Source organism: Exophiala aquamarina, assembly GCF_000709125.1.
Source record: "Exophiala aquamarina CBS 119918 chromosome Unknown aczIA-supercont1.5, whole genome shotgun sequence".
Lineage (NCBI taxonomy): Eukaryota > Fungi > Ascomycota > Eurotiomycetes > Chaetothyriales > Herpotrichiellaceae > Exophiala > Exophiala aquamarina.
The window spans coordinates 440,836-460,005 of NW_013550583.1; the positions used below are offsets into that span (position 1 = coordinate 440,836).

At 49.0% G+C, this 19,170-nt stretch overlaps 5 protein-coding genes across 5 annotated transcripts; 3 read left to right on the forward strand and 2 right to left on the reverse strand.

Moving 5' to 3' along the window:
• Positions 1 to 549: 549 nt before the first annotated feature.
• Positions 550 to 5,673, forward strand: A1O9_06824 (uncharacterized protein; the record flags this gene model as incomplete). Its single annotated transcript, XM_013403771.1, has 6 exons — positions 550 to 2,357; positions 2,407 to 3,354; positions 3,406 to 4,458; positions 4,530 to 4,562; positions 4,695 to 4,945; positions 5,009 to 5,673. The coding sequence occupies 6 exons, from the start codon at positions 550 to 552 to the stop codon at positions 5,671 to 5,673; spliced, it is 4,758 nt and encodes a 1,585-aa protein (XP_013259225.1).
• A 3,571-nt stretch (positions 5,674 to 9,244) lies between these two features.
• Positions 9,245 to 11,139, forward strand: A1O9_06825 (uncharacterized protein; the record flags this gene model as incomplete). Its single annotated transcript, XM_013403772.1, has 5 exons — positions 9,245 to 9,322; positions 9,371 to 10,177; positions 10,232 to 10,325; positions 10,378 to 10,958; positions 11,017 to 11,139. 5 exons carry the CDS (start codon positions 9,245 to 9,247, stop codon positions 11,137 to 11,139), a joined length of 1,683 nt encoding a protein of 560 aa, XP_013259226.1.
• A 368-nt stretch (positions 11,140 to 11,507) lies between these two features.
• A1O9_06826 (endoribonuclease L-PSP) lies at positions 11,508 to 12,170 on the reverse strand (the record flags this gene model as incomplete). The annotated part of the gene is made up of 3 exons (XM_013403773.1): positions 11,508 to 11,574; positions 11,669 to 11,826; positions 12,000 to 12,170. The coding sequence occupies 3 exons, from the start codon at positions 12,168 to 12,170 to the stop codon at positions 11,508 to 11,510; spliced, it is 396 nt and encodes a 131-aa protein (XP_013259227.1).
• A 2,834-nt stretch (positions 12,171 to 15,004) lies between these two features.
• Positions 15,005 to 17,023, forward strand: A1O9_06827 (uncharacterized protein; the record flags this gene model as incomplete). Its single annotated transcript, XM_013403774.1, has 4 exons — positions 15,005 to 15,523; positions 15,598 to 16,005; positions 16,080 to 16,335; positions 16,392 to 17,023. The coding sequence occupies 4 exons, from the start codon at positions 15,005 to 15,007 to the stop codon at positions 17,021 to 17,023; spliced, it is 1,815 nt and encodes a 604-aa protein (XP_013259228.1).
• A 492-nt stretch (positions 17,024 to 17,515) lies between these two features.
• A1O9_06828 (uncharacterized protein) lies at positions 17,516 to 18,997 on the reverse strand (the record flags this gene model as incomplete). The annotated part of the gene is made up of 1 exon (XM_013403775.1): positions 17,516 to 18,997. The coding sequence occupies one exon, from the start codon at positions 18,995 to 18,997 to the stop codon at positions 17,516 to 17,518; it is 1,482 nt and encodes a 493-aa protein (XP_013259229.1).
• Between the last annotated feature and the right edge of the window lie 173 nt (positions 18,998 to 19,170).

The window sequence follows — 19,170 nt, forward strand, 5'->3', positions numbered from 1 at the left end:
AGTCGTTCGGGCGGTGGCCGGCCGTCTAAGCAACGAGCCAGGCGGGTCGGGGCGGCGAAACGGGTCGATTTTGAGACAACCCCTTGCGAAGTAATTAGAGCAAAGCCCTCCTATGAGATGCAACTTTACGGGGTGCTAACGTGCTTTTGGACCAGCTTAAACGGCTTGCCCCGTTTTCAGGATTTCAGCCCCCAAGGTCATGGGGGTCAAACTTGTTGACTTCGTCCACTCGGACGAGTAAGACGTGACCAAGTGTGTGCTCTAGGGGAAGCCTGCACTGCTGCACAGTACCAACCGTTGCTTCTTGTTTCGTTGATTTGGCATGGGAGGCATTGCTCACTACGTAAAGAATGACCAACCATTTCTGAAAGTGTTCGAATTCACTACTGAGTACTAACGAGTGAGCACATTTCGATGTCTTGATCTCACCACGTCTAGCCATAAATCGCTCCCATATGGCCTGTTATCGTGATTCGGCGAAATATATTGTCATTTGATACGCGTTGATAAAGAGTCGAGTGGAAAACTTCGAACGGTGGCTCATGAGCCATGCCATCAATAGCAGGAACACCTACACTCCCAGCTCGACATTTTGAACAGGTCTATCTCGATTATGTTGCTGGGCTTGACAGAAAATCTGGCAAAAGCCATTTCATCGGCAAAATCAAGCTGCAATATGAGAATGTCCCCATCGAAGACCTACAAGATTCGGTCGACAGCCTTGTGCAAAAGTGCGCGGACCGTAAATTGCGAAGATGGCTGCAGGCCTTCGTAATGCCAGTTGTCAACGGTTTAAAAGACTACTCTCAAGCTATTGATCAGTTGGTCGCTGCCTACCCAATGCCTGCAGCGATCGTTTGGGGAGGTATGAGGGCTGTGATCGAAGCAACAGTGCGGTTCAACGGCTCACTCGAAACGATTCAATCGGTGCTAGGGACACTTACATCGCACATGTGGGCCTTAGGATCGTGTGACACACTATATTCGAGTTCTGGGCATTCGGCTCCCACCGTTCAGGCTATCGTAGGCCGTTCTTATGTCCACATAATCGATCTTTTGTACAAGATCACTAAGCAGCTTTCCAAAGGCCAGCTCAAGCAAGTGGGCAGTGCCATCTTCCGGAATGAAAAATTTGAAAAAGCATTGATGGTGCTCAAAGAAGACGCAGATGAATTGCAACGAATCTGTGCAGTTGCTGAAGCCGAGTTAGAGTCACAGTCGCGCGAAATTGTTGCCGAGTTGTCGGAAGAATTTCGTGCAGAAAGACAGCTTCAAATCATCGAAAGGGCGGCGGCTGCAGAAGAACGCAGGCTGAATGAGCTTCATCGCCGAGACTTGGAAGCAGAACTCAAAGCTGCAAGGGAACAGTTGAGGCAGGGATTCGAAATCAGTGAGCAGTATCAGCGTGCTGCAGCTCGTCGTGAGTTGATCGAGTCAATCAACGGTGACCACAGTTACAATGCAGATCTCCTGCGAAACATGATCGAAGGCAGGCATCCAGAAACTTGCACCTGGGTTTTTGGGCGTCCCTCATGGTTGTCATGGGTGTCTGAAAAGCCAGCGAAACCAGTCTTTTGGCTTCATGGAAAGCATGGATGCGGAAAATCATACATCTGCTCGGCAGCAATCGAAAAAATCAAAGGTAGTCCAGGTGTTCAACAATGCGTTGCATTTCTGTTCATATCAAGAGGTCGAGAGACCAGCAGAACTCAGCTCTTGCGAGCATTGGCATATCAAATTGCTAAATGCGTGGAGTCCAGCTCTGGTGACATCTCCGACGACACAGCATGCCTGATAAAAGGCTGTTCCACAGATCCAACTTGCTTCGAGCGCTTGATCAGCAGGTTACTGCTGGAAATACCGAGGATGTTCATATTTGTGGATGGATTGGATGAAGCATCGAACTCGCACGATATGGCCGCTTTTGTCTGTTTCTTGAGAAATGAGGCGGTATCTTCTGGGCGACTTCGACTTTGGTTGAGCTCACAATATTCCCCGATCATAGAGGCTCTCGTCTCTCATCCCTATGCAGACAAAGTTTTGGAACTCGCTGTGGAGGTCGACGACACGGAACGAGACATCACTCGGTACCTAGACCAGGCGGTTCCTGAGTCGACGAAAAACGCCAACAGTTTCGCACAACAGTTCGTCACAATAGCTGTGAACACTGAGGTCCAAGGAAGCTTTTTGTGGGCTGCGCAAATGATGAACGACCTCAAAGAACAAGCAGAGAACAGCGACGACCTCTTACGGCTCGCAGGAAGGGGCCTTCCGACATCGATGCACGACTACTACAGGACTACCATTGCAGCATATCGTAAACGACCAACTTCGCACTCAGCCCTACCGCTTTGGAAGTAAGTATAGACTTTTCCAACGAGACTGAAGTAAACTAACCCAGATTAGAATAATCCTTTCTCTTCTTACCTTCGTCAAGCGGCCCTTACGTCTCTACGAAATCCGAGAGGCAATCGCGGTCATTCGTTCAGCCGTAATCTCAAATATTGCGGAATCGATGCTCATACTAGATGATACGAAGATCACAAGTGAATGTCCCGCACTGGTCAGATATGTCAAGCCCGGGGATGGAAGCACGAACGGAACACTAGTGCTCTCACACTCTGCCGTTCACACCTTTCTTCGTGAGCATAGTGAAAGTGATAAGCGTACCCGTTGCACAATCCCCAACTGTCAAGAGTGCGATCTTGTTTCGGCCGACATTATCACCCTTTGCTGCTTGAGATATTTGATGCAACCTCGATATGTGGCAATGGAGCAAAAGTCGCGTCTCCATTTTGTTTCTCAGGATGGATCCGCGTTGAAAGAACACCAGTTGGTGCTGTACGCTGCTAAGTATTGGTACAGGCATTGTGATGAGTCCTCAGCCTCCACAGAGATCCAAGAACTTGTCCGAACTTTCTTATTATCGGAGAACTTTCAAACTTGTCTACAAATCCAAAGTGTTTCAATCATTGGCCACTTCTTGATCAGCTTCAACCAATTGACCGGCCGTCCAAAAAGTCTCAAACAGAATCTACCTTCATGGACGAAATTGATCGACGGTGAGACAATTAAATTTCATGATCAGTATAAAGAGATGCTTCGAGAATGGAGCCACCTTTTGCAACTTGGTCTAAGCTCTCGGTTCATCGGTGAGGTTGATAGAGTTTTCTGGAATTCTCTGGGTCCCGAGAGCTTTTTGAGCAAAGGAAGAAGCAGGTATGATTCATTCATCCTAGGTGATGTACCTTCAGTTTGTCCACAGAAGCCAACAAAAGCACCAACTTCATGCCTGATACTTTCGTCGTCTGATGACGGTGCCACGCACACTTTGTTTTACTTCGACTCCGGAAAGTAAGTATCACCTAAACTTTCCAGCACATCAGACTAATTCTGTCCCTGAAGCAGCAATGAAATAAAGGTTCAAATCAAGTCTTTACAAATCCCCGCCTCAGATAAATGGAAACAGCCGGCGAACGTGATAGTCGACCTTACAATCCCAGTCTCGCAGAACGAATCAGAATTGGTGACTTATGAGTTCCCTTGCTCGCAAAATCTCCCTTTGATACCACAGGTTACACAAGCAGCACCAAGTAATACCATAAAAGTTGGTCGAAGTGGTGATGTTCTGCATGTTGGTACAAAAGTCTTTATTCTTCACACCCATGGTCCAAATTCAAAATATCGACAGATGAATCTTGATGAGGACGATGGATACTTCGAAGAGTCTTGCAGGTGGGGCAACTTCACGGCATTGGCTCGGAGAAGAAGACTCAAGAAAATGAATGCGGAGGCACTGCAGAAGGAGAAAGAACGTGTTGCGCAAAGGCTGAAACGGCGGAGAGAACTAGATCGCGAAAGAGGGATGGAATATGAATCTGACGGTAGTGACGAGGATTCCGAAGGACCAAATCATGGTAGACCTTCGGATGACGACCTGATCGTGGACCAGGATGAATCAAGTACTAACTCAGAAGAGGAGCTTGAAGGGGAGGAAGACCATGGGCATCACGCTCCGCCTGATTCAAGTGACACTGAATCCCTTGCTGCCTCTGAAGACTCAGCAAGCCCTAGTTCATTTAATTCGCCTATCCATTCAGAAACCGACACTGATGACGAGAAGTCAGATTTTGTTTCTGGCAATGATGAGGAAGATATGGCCTCTGATGGTAACAGCAGCATCAGCTCCCTCGTATCCGAGACTGGCGAGAGATTTTCAGAGAACGATAGCGCGGAGGAGGGCAAACAAGTTCCTTCCGGAGCAGAAGAAGAAGAGACGTATTTCTATCCTGTTGGGATAGAGCCAAAAGTCTCTAGTAGCATTGGTGTTCTGTGCGATGAGTGCGATTCTTCGCAACAGGAAACATGGTTCCGTTGTGCTTTTTGTGAACCAGAGAATGGTTATGATCTTTGCACAGAATGTGTCAAAGAGAAAGGCGTATGGTGTTATGATAAGAGGTATGCCAAAACACATCAACTCGTGGGGCCGTACGCTGGTCTGGGATCGAAACTGACTTCGTTCAACCTAGGCATCAATTGTATGAATGTGGACCCAATGAAATGTGAGTTTTCCAGCATTTTTTTCTTCATTGCTTCGGCAGCAGACCCCTTGTGAAGGCGAGCGCATGTGTACCTACCAATTCACCTTGCTGAAAATCGTATTCTGACCCGAGGCTAACCTTACACTTATCTAGTCGCAATGTTATATCGTGGAGTAATTTCATCATTCACCAAGAACTTCGTGTCTTCGATACCACAAACGATGCAGACAAGTTGATCTTCTCATACAGCAAGACGAAGCCCGAAATGCTTCACGAATCGCCACCCATTTTTCACCCTACGGAACCAATCGTGGTCTGGCCGCTGGGCTACGACAGCTTGCTCTTTGCCAATTTTAGTAAAGGCTTGAAGCACATTCATTCACACCGAGCAACATCAGCTAAAGGTAAGGCAATACAAACATCCAGCCCAGTGAGATCACAAGTCCTTGATACTGACTTCGTAATAGCCCGCCAGCTGTCCATGAGCCTTCACTTCTCTGAAGATGGCCAATATCTCCACGTGGGGACAGTGGAAGCAGTGAGGATGCTTGAGAAAAAGAAGAGAGATGTCCGAGCACCCAAAGTCTATGGTCTCACTGTTGTCGTAGAGACTCTTCGGATCTCATGCTCTGAGTCCAGGATTAATCGACCAGTCACAATCACCAAAAAGCTTCACAACCTGGGAATATGGAAGAAGATATATTTCCCGACAATACCGTACACGTGGACCTGGAGCAAGTCAAACGCTTATTTTTGCATCAATGGCTTGACGCTGAGAGCATATGAGATCCCACTAGCTGCCCCAGGCTTCGCTATCCCGGAGGACAAACCAATCAAGACTCCGTCGGAGACGATTTTCCTACCGCATTCCGCGCAGGAGCGATCTGTGCAGTTCTTTCCGCCCAGCTTGACAGCTGGAGTTTCAACTGTCATTATCGGTCCTCAATACGGGCCAGAGCCGTCTGCTGCGATTGCCGTACACCTGAGCGAGAAAGACTTGGGGCCTTGGGTGGATGTCAAGGAAAAAGAGGAGGCGAATAGTCTGAAAGGACTGAAGCGCAGGGCAACGGGCAAATTCGAAGAGTTCGATACTGATGACGACTGTGATATCATCCCTTACGATGCGAGCTGAGGCTGAGCTTCTGTCTATAAGTCGACTTGGTCAGATGGACACAACCTATAATGCAGACTTCAAATTGCAGGTAATGTAGGTACAGAAGCTCATCTGGCCAGCCCTTGCGGAAAGGTGCGAGGCCAGCTTGCAGCGAAGGACAGATGTAGCATTGTGTGAGCCGGTTGGAGCTCGGCTCCGATGACGGGTCGCCAACGTGGACTTTCCCGATTGCATTTTAACTCTAGTAGTCAGGTGTAGATGCCAGTCTTCAAGACTGTGATAGCTGTGATTGCCGAGCGGGGTGTTCGAAAACATCATTGGGGCAGGTTAGCGTACCAGCATGCGTATTGTGCTTGTTCGCTGTAACGAGATGGCAGCGCGTAGCTGGGAGGGGAGCCGGGCTTGGAGACACCGATGTTGTGGTTGAACAGTGACTGTAGCCCCAACCTATGACCTATCATCTGTTGCCAGAAGGACATCTGGATTGCTACAAAGTCAATATCTTATGAAATAGAAGTATATCTTCCCTAAAATTGGTGTCTTGCCTGGCAGATTTATATCAGAAGGGTTTCTTTTGACCTTTTAGGGTATTATAGAGAGGTGTCTCGAGGCACGCCGCAAGGTATACGTTCTTCACAACCACCTCTTCGGGCTTGACCGGGCCCAACCACTTACTGACAAACGTTTTCTGGTAGAATATATATCCGGCATCTCAATTTTTGCTCTGTGTGAAGCTCCGTTGTTCCATTTTGTATGCTCTCTTTGCTGTCGAGTGCGGTATCGGCACTGTGGGAAGGAAACTGGAATCTATCTCCCATCTGAACATCAGCCCTGTTCACCAATCAGAATGCTGTCTTTCAAGGGGCACCGACCTTCGAACGCTGCGAAACAGATCTCCCTGAAATTTCCAAATAGCTAAACTCAGGTGACCGAAAAAGGTATTCGGAACAATGATCACCATATCTTCTGCAACCAGAGTACCAGCTAACGTTCGAGGTGGACAGACCGGGTCTAGAATGTGGCAAACATGACTCAATGATACCTGCCTCACTGGGCCGCGCACTGCCGCACGGTGAAGCCGGATTCTCTCCACTATCCATGCTGACATTGGGGAGTAAATTGCCAGCAGGCAGAGATTCTCAGGCTGCACAGAACATGCATTCAAGCTCATCAAAGCCCAAAAATGGTGGTAGGGATCGAGGACAGAGGAAACAGTTCTAGAAGCCAAATGCAACAAAGTAAAATCACCACAGGCTGCTGTATTGGAAATCCCAAAAGGAATTCTGCGGCGGGACGCCACCCAAAGACCAAGCTCGGATATGCATGCGTGAGACGAGTCCGCATGCCAACAGGCTAGCATTTCGCTGATCCCGGAGGATCAGGTTGACCCAGAACCGATCAACATCATCTATCAACCAAGTGAGTTGGGATGCAAACGCGCGGCCTGTGAGCCCAAGAAAAAAGACCTGGTGGCCGTCGGCAACGAGGCGGTGATTTCTCTCGTCCAAAGCTGAGTGATATCTCTCTCGATGGCTTGATTCTCGGCAAGGCTGGACATCTGAGATTGTGTGGCGGCTAGTGGAGTCGTCTCCTGATCAATATCTGGAAGCGGCACATGCGCCGCTCTCTCCCTCGATGGTAGGGAGATCTGAGCTTAGAACCGATTCTCTGCAACCAGCTTCGTACGTGCACGCTGCAAGTCCGGATAGCCTATGGCTTGAACTTCGTAGATAATCGGCTCAGCGGCACATAGAGCTGCAATAATCCACCCACTTCCACACGACCAGTCGAATAGTATGGAAGTATTTGAGGCCGATATTGAGCCTAAGAAGTATCTCCCCTCGTGTGCAATATGTGTGCCCGAAAGAGGGGGTGGGAGCAGCATGTCATTTTAGCGCGTTGCGCCATGAACAGGCAATCCGTAAACTCGTGATCAGAGGTATACAAGCCACTGGAAGGAGTAACGTGTTGTTAACTGCTTCGTTTGACTGCTCGGTATAGAGTTGGATGCTAGTGAGCATGAGGCTCTCCCAGGCCTGTGGCCTGGATAGGCCAATCTGGCTCCGAGGAACAGCCAGCAACCTTATTTCCCAAACAAGGCAAGGGAGGTCGCGAGAAAACCAATGAACGTGGTTGCCGGAGTTCAACCATGAGTCAAGTGGATCCTGCTAGAGTATCTTGGCGTCCGGCTAGCATGACTTCCAGAAAACCTCAAACTTGCTTGTCTCGTGTTGGTTTGCGCCCGCTTAATCCTCGGGCCTCCAAGATTGGGAAGTCAGCGGTTGATCATCGGAATCACAGGCGGTTTCTGGGCACATAGCAGCCTCGGCCAACAGCCCGGGGGGCAGTAAAAGCCTATCACATCTCGCGATTTGGGTTGACCAGGTTAGAAAAGAAGTCTTCGGACAAGGGAGGATGCTCATCTCCACGATTGCTCCAGCAAACCGAGAATGACAAATGTGGTATGAGGAGTCGACGCAGCACTTTAGCTCAAAGCCCCATGGGGACTCTTTCAAGGTACAGCAAACACACGTTGGAGATAAGGTCAAACGTTCGACCATTGGACTGGGCAGCCAAACACGCCCTGACGTTGCGATAGTCTGATGCAGCAGCCATTCTGAGTCTTAAAATCGATAAGCAGGACAGTGTCGCGCCTACTCGTACAGAGCCCTCCGTGTTAATCAATAATGGTGGCGCGAGGAATAATCTTGCATCTGTCACAGAACTTGCAAGGCCAACCCAACTGGTAACCACTCTCCAAAGCTTACTTTCCTGGAAAATGGTCTAGGGGATTTGCACCTGCGGCAGCGATCAAAGAAGCCCATTGGACGGGAAAGAAGTCTAGGGGTCACTCAATACATGATTTTACCACCAACATTGAATGCCAACGAACAAAGATGAGGAAAATGGGCATCGAAAGTGGTCAAACTCGACTCAGTGGCCCTAGCGCCATGTCAACGCTCGCTAGCAGCAGCCCAGCTATTGTACGGACGAAGTGTCTAGACCAGGGCTAGCGAAGGCGGCTTGACCATAATAGGTGCGGTAGTCAGCATGCAACCCAACAGTGGCCAACCGCTTTGGCGTCAGTCCCACAGTCTGCTGATAGCGCTACCTAAGCGACATCAGCTGCATCGTTGCCCCATGTCACCCATTTGCCTGCCCGCCTTCATCTTCCTTTAGTTTCCCATAGGGATTGAGGGTGGCGCAAATCCCTTGGGATCTTGTGATAGGAAGAAATCGTTCTCCCCGGATTAGAGACGGCTAGGGCGGGGTCCCGTACCGGCTGGAATGGCCTATCGGTGCTCACAGCCCAACATCTGGACACACGATCGAGCCTGGGCAGTGGGAACATTCGACCCCTGGTTTGTCGGCTTCATTTCGGAACACTAACGATCGATTTGTCCACCAGCTACCCATGTGGTGTTGGAGCCGTGGTGGAATATTCCCCAGAAGTTCGCTATACCTGAGTAATCTATAAGAATCCTGACCAGCCCGGTATCTTGACATGGTTCTTCAATCAACCCCATCGACAACATTCAACTCATCCAAGGATTTGGCTATTGTCACATTGACCCAGCCGCCAGCCACCATGTCGACAGACGAGAAGATCGCAGGCGGCGCTGCAGAAACTGTCGATCGAGTAGATTCCATTTCCAGAAGCAAAGATGTGAGGCACTATCAGTATGACAAAGGGGTCATGCTAATCATTTGTTAGGTCGTCGCCATCAAGGAAGTCAAGGGCAGTGAAGCCTTCAATGAGGCTTTGCTCCAAGAACCAGTCCCCTTGACCCATCCTCGGACTCTGCTATTGTTTCTTGTTCTCTTGGTCGGCTTTTTCTGCCAAACCATGAACGGTTACGACAGTATGCTCCTCGGTGGTCTGTTGAACAACAAAGAATATTTCTTGAAGCACTTCAACGGAGAAAACAAGGGTATCTGGGCTGGTATCATCAGTTCTATGTATCAAATTGGTGGTGTCTCTGCTCTGCCATTTGTTGGACCCTGCGTCGATAACTGGGGCCGTCGCGTCGGCATGTTCATTGGAAGCGTGCTCATTATCATCGGCACCATCGTTCAAGCTCTTACATCAACCAATGCATCTGAGGGTCAAATGATGGGTGGTCGATTTCTGCTCGGATTTGGCGTGTCAATCGCAGCTGCCGCTGGGCCCATCTGGATCGTCGAAACCTCGCACCCTAAATATCGTGGTATCATCACTGGTCTTTGCAACACTACTTGGCTTGCTGGTGCAATCTTGGCTTCCGGTGCCACCCGTGGCGGGCTCAACATCCAGGGCAACGCATCTTGGCTGATTCCCCTCTGGTTACAAATTGTTTTCCCTGGCCTCATCGTCCTCTTCTGTTTCTTCATTCCCGAATCACCCAGATGGCTCTACACTCGTAACAAGCGTGAGCAAGCCCACCAGACTCTCACCAAGTGGCATGGATATGGCAACCCGGACTCTGCCTGGGTCCAACTTCAACTTCGCGAATACGAGGAATTCCTTGAGCTTGATGGATCTGTAAGCTACCCTTGAACTGAATCCCCGGAGAAAATTACTTACTTCTCTTTTCAGGACAAGCGCTGGTGGGACTACCGTTCATTATTTAACAAGAGGTCCAGTGTCATTCGAGTTGCTGTCGCTTGTTGGTTCTCAGCTTTCTCCCAATGTGAGCAAAGTCCATCTATATATGCTGAATCCAGACACTAAGAACCTTCTAGGGTGCGGTAATGGACCTCTGTCTTACTTCCTGGCTGCTGTGCTCGACACTGCTGGTGTGAATGATTCCATTGGCAAGGCCAACGTAGGGCTCGGCTACACCGTGTTCCAATTCGCGTTCGCTGTGTTTGGTGCTCATTTCGTCGAGAAGATTGGTCGCCGTAAGATGATGCTTTGTGGCTTCTTCGGCACATCTATCGTCTGGGTTTGCATGACAGCTGCAGCGGGAACTCTTGCCAACTCTCTAGAGTCTGGCAGTGTCCAGGCTGGTGACGCAGTCTACAGCAACCACGCTGCAAGCAATGCAGTCTTGGCATTCATCTTCATCTTTGGCGGTGTCTATTCATTCAACATCACTCCTCTACAGAGTCTCTATCCCGTCGAGGTCATCTCTTTCGAGATCCGAGCCAAAGGAATGGCATTCCAGTCAGCCTTCGTCAACGCTGCTGGCCTCCTCAATCAGTTTGCTTGGCCTGTTGCCATCAAGCAGATCGAGTGGAAGACTTACATCATCTTCGTTGTATGGACCTTCGTCCAGGGTGTCCTCGCATACTTCTTCTTCCCCGAGACCAGAAAACGAACTGTAAGTCATCTCAACGCCATAATCATTCCCATATAGACATCTACTAACAATCTCATAGCTCGAGGAACTCGATCTTATCTTCGAAGCCAAGAACCCCGTCAAGTTCTCCGTCCAGACTCACCAGCTTGGTATCACTGAGGATTCCAGAGTGGTCGCTGTCGACAACGAGATCAAGGTCTAGACCATTCTCGGGGTTCGCTTGTCTCAATCCACTTGTGAAAAAGGGGGCTCATCTTGTGTAATATGACGCGACTTGACAGGGAAGATGACTCTTGACCCGTGACTTCAAGGCACTGTTTGGGTACGAAACGGTGTAGAGTCAGGCGAATTGTCTCAGGCTGACCAAAGGATATTCACAATTTGATAGTACTCAAGCTTTCTGGCACCTAGCCCTTGCAATCTAATAATGTCCCATCCATTCGGTCTCTCTGTATACATCGTGTAGTCTCCGACTCTCCGCATAAAACCTAAATGATAGTTTCATGATTGCGAACTTTCGAGGTGTCTCAGCCACATTATCCACCTCCTGCCAGATACGCACCGGTCTTCCTATAGCATTGCCGTGCATTCCATCTCAATATCCGTGTGGAGGGGTAGAGCCTTAACTGCTACACACCTAATCCATCGACGGCACCAGTTAGTATAATTGCGGGCCATACATTTTTGTTCCGGTCCACTTTTCTTTACAAAAAAAAGAAACTCTGGCTTACGTGCGACAGGGCAAATTTTCGGTAAAGTATTGGGTATAGACTTCATTCATTTTGTTGAAGTTATCCATATCATCGAGAAAAATATTGATTTTCACAATTTTTTTCAAGCTGCTGCCAGCGGCTTCGAGGACGGCTGATAGATTGCGGATCACCTGGTGCTGACGCATTCAATCATATGTCAGTATGATAATGGATTCGAGGATGTTGCTTTTAATGCCTCCTAGATGATGACAGGGATCGGGAAAATGGCTTGGTGGAGCCTCGAGATGCGGCGGAGAATATATTTATGACGGTTGTGGGGGAGAGATAAAGGATATCGCACCAGACTTACAGTGTGTGCCTGTATATCTCCATCGATGAGCTTGAGAGTCTTAGGATCCATTGCAATGGAGCCGGAGCAGAAAACAAAGCCATTTGTTGTCACCACCGCCTGTGGAAAGATATGAGGCATTGGATTGGGGGCGTTGACGGTCAGCACTCCCTTGTGCTTTGCCTCATCCATTCTGGCTTTCAGGAGCAGGCGTGGATATCTTGCTTGGAAGCTGATTATAACTGTCTCATTAAATTATTAGCGTCCTAACTGACTATGGCTCAAGAAAGTATACAATCATTTGATACGAGTTGGAAGAAGATGAGATATTACTCTCTAAGAGCGTAGAGAAATGTAAGTACTGTCAGAGATGATGTTGGAGGAAGATTAGTCAACAACGAAAGCTTAACTGCCACCCACTCCACCCCCAGATTTTGTCTCGGCAATCTTGCGTGGGTTGGCATGGGGTTCCCCAGAGCATCCGGCTTGGGTAAATAGGCTAATTTCTGCATACCATCGCAGAAGGGCAAATAACCTGCGGAGTACTTTAAGGCCCCTCGATCTGACAGCTAGCCCTCCCACCTCGTAGGGATTAAGCGTGAATGTGAACGCTCCGGTAAGTCAATATAGGAGGCTTGCCTGTGCTCGGTCAAGGCCCTCGTCCCTCCCTAATGTCCTATCTCCACCATCGCTACCACCATCGTGGTTCACTGAAGGATTTCCTATTTGCTAGGGGTGTTTGCTCGACCTCAGGGCGGAGTACTTCCTGAAGTCTCGAAGCGAGCCCTGCCGGCGTACCTATATGGTTCTTGGTTCTCAGGGGGACTCGCCATAGTGTCAATGCCTAGGTATGTATATACAGTTGCGTCACTCTGAAACTGGGCTTTCTGGAACTCCTATTCCAAGAAGAAAACATGACACTTGGTGGAGAAGACCATCAGATAGTTTCACGATCGAATTTTCGAAAACACCTTTGGCTGCTGGTGTAGGAGGCATGAAAACACCGTTCAATCGAGTTCCCAATCATGGATCCAAACTGATTAATGATCATTACTTTCTTTGAGATGCCAACTAATCTTTCAGTGCTCCTAGGACCAGCGAGGAGGACAAAAGGCTTCCAGAATTTCGCACTAATATCCAACATGCTGCTTTGACAAACCACTCGTAAGCAACGAGGGAGGGTATGTGATGGTAACAGGCGCAGCGCCACGAAGAGCAGCTCCTACAACTACCGACCAGCCTAAGTACATCAATCAGAGTCGAGTATTGCGATCGGTAGGCAACGTCGTTCTTTTTAGCTTCGTCTGGTCCACGTACGCCGAGTGTGAAGGCACTTCGCCTAATTCACCCTTCGATACTTCGTATTACGGTGCGAATGACCAGTCAGTTTCTCGAAGCCAGAATGTAAGGACATATCATACAGTGGACACGCGTCAGACTTGTATACTGTTTCAACCCTTAAGCCGGTCAGATTTGGCTAGATCTTACGAGCGCCAAGAGCGCATGGTCAAACCTTCCTTCTGGATACACCCTATTTCAGAGCCCAAGTTGATTTGACTGTGGGTAGTCGCTACTCCTCTGCTAGATACTACAGGTACATCAATGCCACAGTAGTGTATTTGAGCGGATTCTGAGTCGACTTTACTATCTAAGTACCAGGGCAAGGGAAGAGTGTTGGAAGGTGCACAAACTTACCGGCAAGAATTGCAAAGGTCAATCCGAAAAGGCGTTCGCCTATTCGAATGCATCGGTTATGGATCCACCTCAGATACGCCTGATACTGTCTCATACTCTGTGTGTTTCAGAGTATATAGGCAGAGGTGTTGCTCGTTGGCTGTCCTCCGGGCGAGACCCAGCTTCCGAATTCCGCTTTTTTAACGGGATCTTCCTAGTGAAATAAACACTTGTCTTGTTGGAGGGAGGTCAGGACTGAATGAGAACCGAAACCGAGCGGAAATTACTTTAGACTAAAATTACAGTTGAACAAATTCAGGCTCGAAGATGAACGGGGGCCTCAAACCGCCCTCTAAAGCTTGAACCCTCAAGCCTCTCAAGTTATCCACCGTCCAATAAATGAAAAGGCAGACACAGATGACATATAGCAAACTACCATGCCTTTGCCTTTTTTTTTTTTGGCGGTAGCGTTTACGAGGAGCCAGGATATCGCATTTTTAGAACACAAAGCTAGATCATGCAGCAGCCCCTGGACAGATCCTCACAAGGCGTGCAGCTCGTAAACTCTAACCTGTTTAGGTGATTGAGAATACAACAAGCGAGGCTGAGTGCAAGATCAACCAATCAGTTTACACACATGAGGAGACTGTCCCCAAATTATTTAAGGCCCAAACGTTGAAACTTTTCTTTATACAGCCTTGTCCGTGTGCTGTGTTCGAGCTGTTACCACATTAGGCTAATCCGGTGATAGACATGACCAAATTGTCGCTCATTCGCAATTTCAATAGGCCCCTCTTAAGGTCGAAACCTTGTTTTCGGCTGCCAAAGTAATACAGAGATCCACGACTACGTAGTAGATTTCGAATCATTCCTACCGTCTAATCGTGTGGCCGAAGCTGACGTCGGCGATTCCACGTGGTATTGAATACAAAAAGTGCGACGTGCTCGCGTGGGTCAAAAGTCCCATCCTTCTATCCTGATCATTCGCTTGCCATTCCGTTCTTTGCGGCTTGATCTCGTTCACATTTGTTTACTTGTGTCTTCATAGAGGATCCCTTATCGTCTCATTCTGTCGACAGCCATGCGCGGGCTACTTCCAGCTTCAGCTCTATTTCTTTCTACCACGGAGGCGGTGTTGCGCTCTTCCCTCGTATCCCGTGACGATGTCATCACAATAGAGTCGTCTATTGGGCAGGGAGTGAGCCTTTCATATAAGAGGGTACGTCTATACCCAGCCATTGCAGGATGGAACATCTTGTAGATACGCTAGAAATTGCCATTGCTGACTTCACGACAAGACTAGCGTCTGCGAGACGACAGATGGAGTTGAAGCGCAAGCAGGCTACGTGCGCATGCCGAGCAGTCTATTTCCCTTTTACCAATCAAGTGAGGATGCATCGGCGAGCGCTTGGAACCTGTCAACCTTCTTCTGGTACTTTCCGGCACGAAACAACCCCAAGAACGCACCTCTTTCACTCTATCTCGCAGGTGGTCCTGGCGAATCGTCAGTCTTCACGGCGGCAACAGATTCTGGCCCGTGTATTGTCAACCCAGATTCGAACAGCACATCCCTGAACCCTTGGAGCTACAACAACCATGTCAACATGCTGTACATTGATCAGCCTAACTTCGCCGGTTACTCTTACGACGAGATCACAGAGGGTCACTACGATGTTATTAGTGGAGCTATAATCCCAGGACCTGGAGAGGCCAACGCTACTTTTTGGCCAGGCAAGTGGGGAACCCAGCAGATTGAAAGAATCGCCCACACAACTCAGAATTCGGCAAAGGTCATGTATGAAGTTGTGCAGGCCTTGACTGCAGATCTACCTGGGTTACAGGACAAGCCAATAAGCGCATGGGGTAACTCTGTAAGTTGAAGATGAAGCGCCGTTATATGGCGACAGCAAAGCAGATTCCTGTGGCTAACCCCCTTCCGACGTAGTATGGCGGATATTCCGCGCCCGCAACGCTCGCAGAAATCCAAAGACAGAACGAGGCTCTCCAGGCTGGCGGGCGTGACAGCAAACGATACCACCACATTCAAGTTGATACTCTTGGCCTGCTGAACGGGTGTGTCGACTTATCCATCTCAATGTTCTCATATCCTGAGATGGCCAACAACAACACCTATGGAGTTAAGCTGCTTCCACAAGAGGTCTATGAAAGTTCAAAGAACAATCTGACGAAAGACGGTGGCTGTCTGCAAGCCCTCGAACGCTGTCAACAGCTCGGGTACGAAGGCGACCCTGCGGTCATGGGTCTTAATCAGACCGTAAACGATTTTTGCGGTTTCGCTCTAACGCAGAATTGTCTCACGGAAGTAGAAATAGCTTTCATGGCTGTGACTGGTGTAAGTATCACTTGTCCTCATGGGTTTGCGTTCGCACTAGAGTGAATTGCTGAACGTGCCAAATCTTGTCACAGAGAGCTTCCTTCGACATTTCCCATCCGCTGGCGGATCCAGAGCCACACATGTTTGCAGCGGGCTTCTTCAACCAGGAATGGGTCCAAAACGACCTCGGTGCTGCTGTCAATTTCAACTGGGCACCCGACGCGGTCACAAACTCCTACCTCGCCCTTGGTGATAGCGCCAGGCAAAACATCTCAAACATCGAGTATCTTTTAGATGGTGGGGTGAAGGTGGCCCTTGTACATGGTGACAGAGATTACGTCTGCAATTGTAAGTATTGAACCTCTCTCAAGCTTCCCTCCCTTTCTCTGACTCATGTACCTTAGGGATCGGAGGTGAAGCCATCGCTTTGGCAGCCAAGTACAACGGATCCGAGACCTTCCGGTCCTCTGGGTATGTGCCGATCGCCACAAATTCTAGCTATGAAGGGGGTGTGGTTAAGCAAGCAGGGCGCTTCTCCTTCGCGCGCGTCTTCCAAGCCGGCCACGCTCCGGCCTTCTTCCAGCCAGAAACAATCCATTCGATCTTCAATCGGACAATGTTCAATAACGACGTCGCCACCGGCAAAGAGGATTTGACCAAAAACCCGACATATGTGACTGACGGACCAACCGACAGCTGGGGCTGGACCGATACGTTACCTCCTCCGCCAGAGAATATGTGCAACCTCTGGGCTCCGGCGGGCACATGTACCGAGGAGCAGCTCCAGGCACTCGCGCTTGGAAATGCAACAGTCACCGACACTGAGATCATCACTAGCCCAGGTGGTCTCCCTGTGCTTCCTCCACAGAACGATAAAACTACCAGCTCTAATGGCAACTCAACTGGTACATCAGGGGGAGGGGGGGCAGCTTCGTCCTCAGCAAGCAACAGCGGCGCTGCTGGGAACATGGTACGGCTTAGTATTGTATCGCTCATTGCCACGGTTGGGACCTCCTTTTACCTAGGCACGTACTAGAAATTGAATTTGGATTTCTTACTGCAACGACGGAAACTCGCCGTTACACCGATTCAAGAGAACCCGTTAGCTCTGCGCAAGAGACGAAAAACAAGAATCTTGAAGCCGTAAGAGTGATCTCAACCGACTTGCTCGACAGCATGCGTCCGCTGCGTCATCGTGATTTGCTTTTTAACAGCTAGTAATACTTGTAAACGTCCGTGAAGATTCAAAGATCCCTAATGGAGGCCCAGTACGCATCGACCTTGATTCTACCGTCAACACAGATAAATTTATAAAAGTGGTCATTGTGATAGGGGGAAAACTTTGACCATTGTGGAGCTAACTGGCTTGTGAGCGGCGGTGGTAGGGACTGTTGTTCCTCATCATCATAAGGAAGATGTTTCAAGACCATCTTAAAGGGTGTCCTCATCCGAGAGTTCCGGGAAGCAGGTCATCCAAGAGGTCATCAACCGCAGCCTCATGCGAGTTTCTCTCTTCATCCAAGATTTCTCATTTTTCGGGCCACCCTTCAAACCAGATAAGTTTGTGGATGTCATCGCTGAAATCAAGGCTGCTTGGATCTGCACCGTACGGGCGCTTCCGGTTTACAGCTGTCGCTTCAACGTCGAATCCTTCGCGAAACCCTTGAAACTTCTGCTCGCCAGTCAAGTCACTGATGAAGATGCCGGACAATGCATTGGGGTTTTCAAATGTGATCGAGCACAGGTCCTCTTCGGAGCCACCTTGAATTTCTCCTTCGCCTGTTTCATTTCCTCTCCAGCGAAACCCAAATTTGCGGCTCTTGGCGGACGGTAGCGATGTGCATGGGATTATGAATTGGTCTGGGTCTATCGCTTCTCCTTCTGCCTGCACTTGAGCCTCGTCAGCCTTCTCTTTGTCATCACTGTCTGCGCTCCCCTCCTGCTCCTCCTCTCTTTTCTCTTTGGCCTCAGTTGAAAGGATCTCTCGTTCTGAGCTGCCATCGAGATTTTCCCTCGATTGGCAATTGGGGTCGACGATCCGCATGATGCCTGCCAGGGCGATGAAATCAAAGCTGCCGTACAGCTGTCCCAAACCGAATGCATCCGGCCTGGTGTATTCGAACTCTATAGAGCATTTCTGGCCTTCAGATCCCCATGACTCTTCCATGTATGGGCAATTGATGATCCACTTTCCGCCAACATCCCATTCTCCCTGTATTTCTTCAGTCTTCGTTCTAGCCAGATCGAGTTTTTCGAAAAAGGGCTCGTCGGCTTTCTTGTGTCGTTCCTCTTTTTCTTGTCTCCAACGCAAAATCAAACGTTTTGCCTCGCGATCGAGTTCAGCGTATCTGGAGCGAACAGCTTCGGCGTCAAGTCCGACTGCAATCTTACGAAGGCCCATCGAATCGCTAAACGGCACGATCCGCGACTCACATGGTATGTTCATCTGCCCACATATCTTCTCAAACCTATACGGCCAATCATCCACTTCAACAACAAGAACTTGCTCCTGTGCAGGAGGTACGAGGAAGGATTCATAAAGGAACCTCTGTGGCCATAGTTTGGCTTTCTCATTGTCGTCGGCCAGATTCCATTTCTTGTCAATTGCATCCTTATTCCGAGTCAAGTAGTCTTCCTCCATCTCCGCGCAAGCGGCTGCAAGGAGAGGACACATCTCCTGCCCACCGAGCGCTCTGATACGGTTCTGCAAGTGTACCAACGATCCACTTGTAGAGAGACCGCGGAATCCACACTGAGCCTTCCACCATTTGAGCGGCTTTCTAATAATGCTTGGCCTACCAACTCCAAATTTTCCCAATTTTGGCTTGAGCGAGGGAAGATATCGAGATAAATCTGGTTCGAACCAGCTGTCGTCATTGCTCAGGTCCCAAAATAGCAGCTCCTGAACGGAATTTGGCGGATAAGTTGGGCGAGGTGCACAGGCATAATGACGGCCAGAGACTACCCTCTTGATGGCAGGGAGCTCATAAATTGGTGATCCAAGATCCATTGAAATTGCAGAACTATGAGGATGTTCTGTTACCAAAGGTTCAATAGGATTTGAACAGATAATCCAACACTTTCTGAAGTTTTAATACGGGAACAATGTAGTAGACTTGATGTATAACGCCAACATTTATTTCGGATCCCAACGGTTGATTTTTCCCGCCAACATTGTGAGAT